The sequence below is a fragment of the Arvicola amphibius genome, chromosome 5 (assembly GCF_903992535.2).
Source record: "Arvicola amphibius chromosome 5, mArvAmp1.2, whole genome shotgun sequence".
In the NCBI taxonomy this organism is placed as follows: Eukaryota; Metazoa; Chordata; class Mammalia; order Rodentia; family Cricetidae; genus Arvicola; species Arvicola amphibius.
This window is the reverse complement of record NC_052051.1, coordinates 24,452,889-24,464,199: the sequence shown is the minus strand read 5'-3', so window position 1 is coordinate 24,464,199 and position 11,311 is coordinate 24,452,889. Positions and strand designations below refer to the sequence as shown.

Sequence of the window (11,311 nt, the reverse complement as noted above, 5' to 3'; positions counted from 1 at the left end):
GCTTTACCTGACAGAAACATTTGTTTGCTCGCTGACCATTGTGCATCTCTAGATGCTCACGACAGGCATCCTAGCCACCAGGCCTAGGCCTTGTTTGCCCTTGGAATGCGACATTCTCAATCACTTCACCTGGGCTTGACCCAGAAATTGCTCCCAAGAACAGGTCAAAAGGAAAGTGTGGCCAAGAGTGAGGGTATGGGCACTAAGAACCAGCAAGGCCCTGATCACTGGACGGATCCTAGAACGCATCGGTCAGTCTGAGCACCTCACTAAGGCAGTGCTTGTGGAAGTGAAAGGCCCATCTCCTACTCACAGTAAAGGACCTGGGTAACCACTGAACCGTGACAGTGGTTATGAGCTACATAAAGCAAGTGCTGGGAAATTCACAGTGTAATGGTTTACAGGGACAACTGAATGGGACGAGCCAGTCTGGAAGTTCAGTACAGTAAATACTCAATTAATCTAAGGGCCAGATAGCTCATCACCATGGTCTGAGAAATAGGAACTGTAAGACAGCAGCTGCCCAGATCAGACTCAGAAAGTGAATGTCTTTCACTGTCACCTTGTGCCCACTCAGCTCAGTTCTAAGTTCAAGGCTCAGTGGACTGAGTACACCTGGGTGTGGCAAGCTGCATCACCTCTCAGACTAGCAGCAAGAGGTCCCAGGAATGTACTTATGCTCGTCTTATGCCATCTCAGCCATTGGGAAGGGGCATTGGCACAGGTCTGCTGAGTCTTTTGTGATTGGGTCCTAGATGTAGATGGATACCACACTCTTGCTTGCCACAGCCTCCTGTCTCCTAAATGCTTGCTGTATGTCAACAGTACATCCTGGGCCCCAATCCACAGCTCTCAGGAAAGGCCTTCAAGTCCCTTGTTGGCAAGGGCCAGTTGTAACTTGTGAATCATGCAGGTTGGAGACCTGCAAAAGGAAGTCTTTCCACATAGCACCACCAACAGCAGTGCTCCCTGGAGTCTTGACAGAAATGAACACTCTCGGGGCCACCTCAGATTTACTATATGTGAACTTGAATTTTAATTCTTTTTGTGTATACGGGTGTTTTGCGTGCATGTATGTATGTGCACTGGTTGCATGGGCCAAAAATGGCATTAGAACCCCTGGAATTGAGTTACTAATAGTTGTGAGCTGTCATGCGGGTGCTGTGAATAGAACCCAGGTCCTCCGGAAGAACAGCCACTGTTCTTAACCATTGAGCCATCTCTCCAGCCCCAGTGAACGTGCCTTTTGACAAGTTCCCCGTATTCCATGTGTACACTGAATTTGGGGTGTTCAAGTGAACAGATAGCCCTTTACCTTCACCTGGATATCAGGAACAAAGAACTAAGTCAGCCAGTCTCAGTTGATGGCATAAATGATTAATGCATTCATATTTACACCCCTAATAGCCACTCCATTCCCTTAACCCTATGGCTCATTCAAGCATATTTCATAAATGTCTTTAAATATATGGTGCCCTTGTGAGATAACCATGCTCAGATCATTAATCATTCAGCCTCATTTCTAAACCAGAGAGGGTTAGAAAGGTCTGGTAGGTTGACAGAAACCAAGTGTGGAAATGACTCCAGCACATGACTGGTACAGACTTATCTGTGAAATAGGTGTTACACCTGCCTACAGATTGCTGGGAAGAACCACCAAATGTGTCTAATTAAAGGGAGTAGAGGTCCAGTGGGTGTCGGCAGCTGTCATTACTAAAGGCATATGGGTGAGAATGGAGCTCGGACACAAAGGAGAGGAACTCTAGACCAAACTAGTGAGGAGACGTGTTTATCTGCTGCCCATAGTATGCACAGCTTTTTATCCCAGACTGTACTTGCTACAACCCAAGATGGAGATTGGAGGCGTTAGTCAAGGTACTGGACACACCCCTGAGGGGTGGCAGAACTAAACCAGCCTGGCTGTAAAACTCTTAAGTTCTTTTTAGTAAAACCAGACCTTACCTGGCAAAACACATCCCAGAATCTGGGAAAGAGAAGCTATCTGAGAAAGGAGAAATTCTGCATAATCCCAGGGATGGACCTAGACTCTGAAACTGAGCCTGTTGGCTGGGCGTACATGTTCCTGAGCACTTCACAGCTACCTCACTAGCAGCGCCCAGGTTAGAAGGGGCATCTGATACCACGTGACACAACCTCCACTCCGCAGGAGATAGGCCCTGTTAAGCCCTCTGAGGGTGAGTTAAGGGGCTCCTCTAGGCCCCAAAGCTGGGCTTGGGCTCTGTGCTGGATCTGTCCACTAGACCACAGCTGCTGCTACTCTCCTTGGCCCTCTGGGGTTGGTAGGATGGAAGCTACTCTGCACTAAACAAAGGAAAAAGCCAATCAAAGGAAACAGCAGATGCATGAGAAAGATTTCCCCAGGGCCATACTGACCACAGAAATTTTGTCTTCACATCCAAGACTTCCCTGCTCAGTGTGGACCAAAACAGTCACGGGGGTCCTTAGTAAAAAGGACACGCTAGCTCTCCTTCCTCCTCACTCAGCTACCGGCTTAGTAATTACCATGTCAATTCAGCACCCTGGTCAGCGCCCAGCCTCCCTGGTCCTGAGGAAAACTCTGGCTACATTCAACTTGCCTGCTCTCCAAGCCAGGATAGCCCATTTCTGGAGGTAGACAGACATCTCTGAGAAGACAGGACCTGCCCTTCTTCCTGATCCCTGACACCATCATCCCTCCAAGCCTTCCTAGGTCCCTCTGTCAGTACTCCTTGGGTTTTCGTCTCTTAAATGCTAAAATTAAAACTGAACATAGCAGCTACTCAAACCTCTGCTGAAAGAGTGCCTGAGTGGGTCAGAGCAGATACTCCCTTTAATCTTGCCACCACTGCCATGACCAACTACTGTGTTCGTTGATATACCTGCAACACTCTGCAGACATTTACATTTGGACTCCTGCCTTAATCTCTGAAGGAGAGAATCATGACTCCTGGGCGAGGATCAGCAATGGTGACACAGCTCACCCATGAGTAGCCTCAGTGATAGATGTGGATACACAAAGGAATCAAGTGGGGAAGAAGAGAAAAGAAGACAGGTTTTGCTGAATGTCATTGGCCTCGGAGTCAATACTGACCCAGATGCCACACCTGCCAGGAAGAGGTTGGCATGGCAGCTGCCTTCTTTCCCTGTCCTTGTTCCCTTGGGCCAGAACTGATTAGTGAATCTCCTTTTACTTGTTGCTTTTCCTTAAACCCAGGAGACCATCAGCCACCACCCTGACCTTGGAGACCGAGAAGTCAAATACGAAAAGGCTGCCAAGTTGAGGCATGGAATCAAGGCCATGTCCTCTCGCTGTAGTTCTTACCCTTAAGGAGGGTCAGAGGATGCTACAGTATTGCCCCCACAGTGCATCTGACACAGAAGTCTTCCTTCCAGACTTCTGAAAGTATAGGGAGGACAGGCCCTGTCACCACAATGCCACATTCATGCCTTACAGCCTTCTCATGGTATCCCGCTCCTGTCCCCCTTCTCCAGATGATGAAGCCCAAGCACCCACCAGGGGTCCCACTTCTCACTCAGTCACCTGTGTACCCCCCATCTCCCTCATCTCACTAGCTGCTGAGGCCTAAGCCTCTGATCACATGTCTCTCTCTGCCTGGAACCCTCCCAATTCTCCACATAAATACTTCCTAGTTGTTTAAGATTCTTATTAAGCACTCCCTTTCCAAAACACCCTAACCCCCAACTCACACATCACACAGGTCCTTCTCCTCTCTCTTCCTCTCCCTCTTCCTCCCTCTCCCTCTCCTTCCTCTCCCTCTGCACCCCATATCACAGCCTGGGTGCAGCCCAGCCAGGACTGTGCTTATCTGTCAAACCATGGCAGGATACCATGGATGAATGAGAGAACATGAGTAGCAGTTTAGGGCTATTAGAAAATGCAGGGAACTGTGCTAAGTGCTTTAAAGACACATTTATCCGTCACCATAGTCTCACGGGGTAGGCACTGCAACTAGCGCAGCTGCTTTCCAGAAGAAACTGGCCAGGGAGCACTGACGATTGCCCAGCACTTGAGCAGTCATCCTCTACACTGACGAACCAGCCTCCATGGACCCTCGGTTCTGCCTCTTGTCCCTCTGAGATTCTTGTGCAGGCAATGCTCCAACACTGCACCACCCTCTGCACTATGCAGGTGTCCTGTGCTATCCATCTGCTTGGGACAAACGAGGAAGGGGAATGATGTAGGAAAGAGGATGCCCATGGGCTCAAGAACAAGAAACTAGAGCAGGACAAAAAGCCAGGCTCTGGCCCAAAGACACTGGTTCTTCTCAAATGAAGAAGCTTAGGGGAGTCTCAGCTAAATCCAACTAATTCCACTATACTCCATGTCTGAAGATACCTAACTCCTGGCAATGTTAACATACCTCCACTGATGGGCACTCCCTGCCACTCCAGTTCAGCCATGACCCCAGCAATCTGTCTCCACTGATGGGCACTCCTTACCACTCCAGTTAGCAAAGACTCCAGCAAGCTCCCCTCCCAGATCAATCTAACCCTGGGGAAATTAGAGAGAAAACCAACAAACCAAATGGGAGACATCTCCCCACCAATGTCCATACCACTGACGTCCTACTCCTAACGTAACCTCACCTCTGGCTTCTTGAAGCCTCCCACCTTCTTTTCCTGCCCTGTGCTTGCTGTCACCCACAGGGATGTGGTAACCAGCATGATCTGGTTCCCCCAGTTCTCAGCTCAGTCCCCTCCCTGAGTGCCAGGGTTCTGGAATCCCCCAGAACTCTCTTCTTTTCCCAATAAGGAAACAGGAAGGGAACTATAGAGGACACTGGACTGTTGCTAGGAGGATGGCAAGCTTAAAACCATGGGGTCTGTGGCAGACAGAGGAAGAAACTATCAGCTTCCAGAGGATGCTCTGGCTTAGAGTTCTGCAGCCAGAGGCTGAGTCCTTGGCTCCCAAGCAAGGTCAAATGAGAAAGCTGCAGAGGTGTAGACAGGGTGCAGTGTGTGTGTGTGTGTGTGTGTGTGTGTGTGTGTGTGTGTGTGTCCTCGTGCACAGAACTGTGTATACAGGGAGGAGGACATTTGAAAGAGAATCCCTAGGAAGGTGGTGTTATTCCCAAGAAAAGGAGCAATGGTGGTCGAATCAGCCAGCACCCCGTTGGCTGGGAGACCCAGACGGTACCTGTAAGGAAATGGAGATGGTGATGACAGGCCTGAGCCTCAGATGAGCAAGAGGCAGGGTCACAGATTCCTCTGCCCCAGCAAGTGTCTCCTGGGTCCAGTTATCACTGGATTATGTCATGCCAGGGCTGGGAAGAGAACCTTTCTCCCTCAGGGAAACCCCTAAAACAAAGCTAAACCAAGGCCCAAAGAGGATGTTCCAGCTGCAGACCCCACTGACAAGCCACGCCCACACTGCTAGTCATGGGATCTTCTGATCCAAGACAGTACTCTAGCAAGGCTCCAGGGAGCTGGGCAGGTACTGTGGGGCTCCAGGACATTGCATAGGGCACCGCCTGCCCTGTCAGGAATAGAATGTTTTTGTTTCATCCTCTTATTCAAACATGAACACCTACTACATATGCCAGCCATGTTTCTCACCCTAGGAATGTGGTATGACCCAGTTAGCACACTTAAACAGAGAGGTGGGGTAACTTGCCCAAGCTCACACAGCCAGTAAGTGGCAGAGCTCATATTCAAACCCATATCGTGCCAGTTCTGAAAGCTCTATCTCTTCAGATACAATGAGGAAAGCAATAATGGGGGCCTAATGGGATGGCAGAGGCAGTTCTTAGAAGGGAGGCAGGCATGTTCCAGCAGCCACAGAGACAACTCCACATCTAATCCCAAAGAGACCCTCAACACTCCTCATCCTTCCCTGACTCCTTCCTAAGCCTTGGTCCATGGGCTGTGAGATCTCAGCTGCATCTTGGGGAAATACTGTCAGCATCTCTCAAATCGTCTTAATTCACGGACAAGGTAAGGCCTGTCTTGATCCATTTGCATGTGGTTTCTAAAGAAGCTTCCCCATCAGAATGCAAAGCAGGTTCCTCTGGCTTGGAAAAAATCTGCCATTCCTTTATTTTCCAGCAGATTTAGCCCCTAAGTACATTTCATTATGCTTAAACTGATCCAAATGGACAGTCATAGGCATAGACTCTCAGTAGGTACTGTAGCCTAGCATGCCTCCTCTACTGCCACAGGAATCCATACAGCTCAGATTGATACATTTATTACCATCACGGACTTGGGAAGCTGGGGCCCATCACTGGCAATGTCCTACCTCACTGTGATTCATCTAGCATGGTTCCTGCCACCTTGTCCAGTATTTCCCTGCTCTAGCAGGGGAAAAATCAACATATTTAAAGAAGCCCTTGGATTAGGACATTTTGCTCTCATGAGCTTTGTCCTATTAAGCCACACCTTCTCAGTACCATGTCCCCCTCAGCCCTCCCCCAGCCCTCTACTCTAGGCAAAAACTGCCAATGAGCAGACATTTGATCTGTCTCAGAAACTGTGATATTATACTGCCCAGATGTTCAAGCTGCCTGAGCTGAAGGCTCATGTTCCACACAGTCAGGACCTCTCCAGCCTACAGACCCTGTGCCATCCCGTATTCTCACCCCCACCAACAGCTAGGATCTCAGCTTATACAGGCAGCTAAGATGGAGGGTGAGGGACCTGCCTGGAGCAAGGGTTCAGGGAAACGACCCTTTTAGAGTCTTCCATAGCCTAGACAATATGTGCTCTGGAAGTCCTCTGGGGCCTTTTGGACTGGACAGTGCTCTCCAAATGTCTGCCACCATCTCCTTGACCCTAATGCTACTTCCGTTGTCAGAAGTTTAAATAGAGTTTGGAGGGATCCTGGAAATACTTCACTGAAGACAGAATGCAAACATTAATCCATGTGGCTGGAGTATCCAGGCCACTTAAGTGTACCTTATATGTCCCCAGATGACTGGCAACTGAAATTCACTGAGAAGGAAAGGCAGACATTACAAATTCAGAATTAAGGAAAATTGTTTTCTGCTACCAGGATGAGATCAGGCCTAAGTAACAGCTCACTAAGGGGAGGGAGAGATGATAAACCCCCAACATGCCCACAGAAATACAACCACGTCCTCACACCTAGGTGCCCAGTGCGATTTTGAAAGGAACCACTGCAGAAAATTAGCCACCATAGGAAACCAAATTCCAAGACCAATTCACACTGGGTCAAATTCTGGATTGAACCAAACCCATTCACCCAGGCTCTGTAGCAGGACAATGAGAACAAGTGCTCCTGGCACTGCGAGTCACCAATGCAGGCCAGAAGGTGGCTCTGACAATAGTCAGTCCCTGTCAAAAACCTTCACCCCTTTTTGTAGGTTGGCCAGAGGCAGACTGGCTTCCTATTCCCAGGGCAGATGTGGCTCATGGTGGCGTACCCAGTCCTACTCCTCACTTTAGAGACTGAGCATCCGAGGTCTGGAGAGGGGAGGGTTATGGTTCAGTCAGTAGGGTACTGCGGGGGGTCAACTCAGAACCAACTTCTCCCATCACCATGAAGCCACGCTCTATTCTAGATGGTCACCCAACACTCTCACTCGGCTAGTGAAGATAGTAGGGGTCTCAGAATTCCCAAGGCATGAGGAACAGAGGCAACCCTTTCACATGAGTCCCAACCCTGAGAAATACCAAGCAACCTCATCTTCTAAAAGCAGTGGTTTCCAAAAATGTATTTTTAGCAGCAGAAGCCATCCTCCAAACAAAGCCTTATGCAAAAACTTCAAGCTGCAAAACACATCAGCAGTGCTTGCCTGAGTAGGGCCTAAGCCAGAACCCAGGCTGCTCCCACCCCAGCACCAAAACTCCCTCCACAGAGCCCTCTGTGGATCTCACTTTGAAGCCCCAAGTTTTGGGGGACTTCCAAGCTCTTCAGCTAAAGCAGCAAGATAGGGTGGACTCTTACTTAAGAGCCCTGTGTGGTATAGCTGGTCTCTGAGACTTGGACAACCTCATTCTCCACTAGGACCTGGCCCCCATCCCCAGCGAGCTGCCTCATACGCAGGTTGATGGAGCCATAGGTCTTCCTGGATCCCCTGCCAGGGACGAAGGTCTGCCTGCGATACAGCTCACCCTTGCACAAAGAGACCATGAGCAACACAGACAGAAGCATGCCACCCACTGTGAGCAGCCCCAGGCCCGCGATGATGCACTTGTCTAGATGCGAGCCCAAGCGGGCGTAGTACATCTCCAGGCGCTCCATCTCCCTTGCTGTCACTGTGTCAGGGTTGACTCGGGCCTCTCGAGGGATGGCATATGCTGTTACCACCAGGAGGATTCCGCTCACCAAGAAAACCAGAGCAGAAACAAAGCCATAGTCCACTGGGCGGCTCACAGGTTCCAGGCCTGGCCCCTCCTCTGAATGCAGAGAAAGATCATCCCGCTGGGACCGGGGAAGTGAGGGGACACCTCCAGGAGGACTGGGGGAGCTACCCAGTCTGGCATCCCCAGGGTTCTGGAAATGAGTCTCATGCTCCTCAGAGAAGAAGCAAGCATTCTCCACACCCATCCTGGATGGCGCCACTGGGCCCAGCGGGGCTGGTCTCCTTGGAACCTGGGGACCATTGCTCAATGTCTTCAGTTCCAGACCAGGGGGAGATGCCATTGGGAAGAACGACCCCAGCTCATGCCTTGGCCCCTTGGCAGCTAGAAGAGAAAACATAATGCCAGTTGAAATTGCCTGTTGAAGCTCAGTATCCCACTTGTCCCTGGCACAACTGGGGAGAGCTATGGCCAGCAGAGTGATGTGGCCCATGCTAGGCCACCACTCCCCAGTGGCAGGTGCAGTCAGCCTCTCCCGGCCTCAGTTTTCCCACTGAAAAAATTTTCCCAGTGACAATACTGATAATACTCCCTCCTGCACTGTGCTAATGGAGAGGCTGCGGTAGCCCACGTGTAAGGTGTTTAGTCGAGTACCTAGTAAGTATTAATAATAGGTGTCATCATGATGGAGGAATTTAGAGTGGACATGAGGTCCGTATCCCGGCCTCCTTGAGCACATGATTGAGCTCCTCTGCAGAATCAGTGTTCTCATCTGTAAAATGGGAATCCTCCCTTGTAGGGACAATGCTCAGCAGGCCGTGTCCAGTTCAGCTAACAGACAATGTTGTATAAGCATGTGTGAGGTGAGTGGATGATGTGGGCCATGGCAGACACGGTCCAAGTGTGGTAGGAACTGGTGGCCAAAAGCTTGGGGTGGAGGGGATGGCATCTAAAAGCTGCCAAAAAGAAATAGTGGGACATTCCTCTGCAGGCAGAGGATAGGAATATTCTAGAAAAGCAAGGGGGACCCCAGAGATCAGCTGGGCCAGTTCACAGAGGACTGTGAAAGCCTGGCTGAGAAGCAGTGGGCGGTCAAGTTGCTGGAGCAGGAAAGGCTAGGATTTGTGTGGGATTTAGAAGGCAGAAGGTCAGCCGCATTGAGGACAGAGTCCAGGGAGGAAGCCCAGGGCATGTGGCCTGGCAGAAAGGAAGCTGGAGAATGGAAAACCTTAACTGAGCTCAAAGCCAAACATCTCTGTGTAAGCAGGCAGGGACTGGGGGTGGGGGCAACGAGGAAACACTACCAGATCCCTGGACACATACCATACAGACTCAGTGCACATAGGACTGGAGGTGGGGGCAACGAGGAAACACTTCCAGATCCCTGGACACATACCATACAGACTCAGTGCACACATGCTCTTGTGCCAAAAGGCCACCAACCTACAGCCACGGGCTGGACTGAGTGCACTGGGGTTCTGCTTAATTCACTCCCAGTTCTATTCAGTGAGTTTTGGTGTGTTAGTTACCAAGATAAAAAAAACCCAAAGATTTCACCTCTTAAGCTTCAAGTAGGAAGCAAGTGAAGTTCTCAGAGAAGGTACTGTTGGCATGGGCACGGCCATCTCAAGGACTGGTCCCACAGAAGTGGCAAAGCCTTTCCCACATGAGGATCAGAGGGATGGAAAAGCCTTCCTCAGGTCCAAATGCAAATACAGACAGTGTGTGCAGAAAGCGTCTGCTTTAGCCTCCCCCTCCCCTACAAGTCTATGGCCTGGTGACTTCCCCTACAGAGACTGCCCCTACCAACTTAGCTAAACTTGATCCCTGCCTCTTGCTTTAGCCATATACAATACCCCTGCCTCCCTGTTCAGCTGCATATAATAACCATGCTGATCAGGATGGCTGTGATTTCTCACTATAGAGCCCAGACCACCTGATCCCAGCTTTTCTGCATGCCCATGTGTCTGTCTTGTCTTCTTTCCCTTACTGTCCCAGTCAGGCCAATCCTTAGAGCCATGCAGATGCAGCAGGCTCTCATTTCCACCTTCTCCTGCAAATCTGACTGCCATGGGCCACCATCCCCTCACAACATACACCTGGCATTGGTAACTGGGCCATTCCCTTATGCGGGTTGTAGTCTTCTCCACAGACACACCTCCCCGGTGTGTCACTTCTTATGTCCCATGCATACCCTGACATCCTTCGGGTACATACATCCACAGCCCAGGCACTAAATGCCCAGGTAACAGAGACCCTAGGCCGATGTGTTTACACACCTGAACGCTGGTTCTCTGTGTTCTCAGGTCATTCTCCAGTGCTCTGTGGGCACCCGTGTTTCTGTGCAAAGGGGAGCAAATAAATAAAGCGATGGTAAATGAGACGAATAAATGAGCAAAACTCCAAGGGGATGAATGTGAGTCTCTTTGACCTTCCCATGTGGACTTGTTCTCTTAGCGAGCATATGGTCTTTCATCTCAGTTCAAAGGCTGTTCCGGCTTACAACTCCTTTCTATGGCTGCGTCCCTCCTCTACGCGTCCATTTAATACACGCTTTCTGAGCTTTGACTGCCTGTTAGACTCTCACCTGAGCACCTCACTGAGGAAGAGCTCAGCTCTATCACCATCTTAGAAAACGAGAACAAGACCTCACGGTATGTACGGGGACTAGGGACTAATAGTTGAATATGGGCACCCCAATAATCTCTATTCCCTGAACACCTTCCTTCCCTGGCTCTTTCAGCCCTCACTTGAGACATCAGCCATGGGCATCCTGAGGGCAGAGATCCCTCTGAATCTCCCTGAGTCCCCGTCTCCTGCTCAATCTCCTCTCAGTTCACAGAGGATAAATAGGAAGGAGGAAAGTGCTAGTTGACTTTTTGCTCTTGGCACTAAAAGCTAAGACCCTGAAAGTAGGTGCCACTTGTGGCCCTCACCCATCAAGCCCTCAGCAGGCCTGAAGAACTTGGGAGTGTCCCATCACCCCTATCCTAGACTGGTACATTAGAGCCTCCATATCCAAGAAGAT

At 50.1% G+C, this 11,311-nt stretch overlaps 1 protein-coding gene across 1 annotated transcript; it reads right to left on the bottom strand.

Moving 5' to 3' along the window:
• Positions 1-7,065: 7,065 nt before the first annotated feature.
• On the bottom strand, positions 7,066-10,626 carry Tmem74b (transmembrane protein 74B). Its single transcript, XM_038331860.1, has 2 exons — positions 10,563-10,626; positions 7,066-8,667 (listed from the first exon to the last, which is right to left on the bottom strand). Exon 2 carries the CDS (start codon positions 8,624-8,626, stop codon positions 7,928-7,930), a length of 699 nt encoding a protein of 232 aa, XP_038187788.1. The 5' UTR covers positions 8,627-8,667; positions 10,563-10,626; the 3' UTR covers positions 7,066-7,927.
• Between the last annotated feature and the right edge of the window lie 685 nt (positions 10,627-11,311).

What these genes read in the sequence shown, in the direction of transcription:
- Tmem74b (XM_038331860.1), bottom strand. Translation starts at nt 8,626, where the DNA reads ATGGCATCTCCCCCTGGTCTGGAACTGAAGACATTGAGCAATGGTCCC.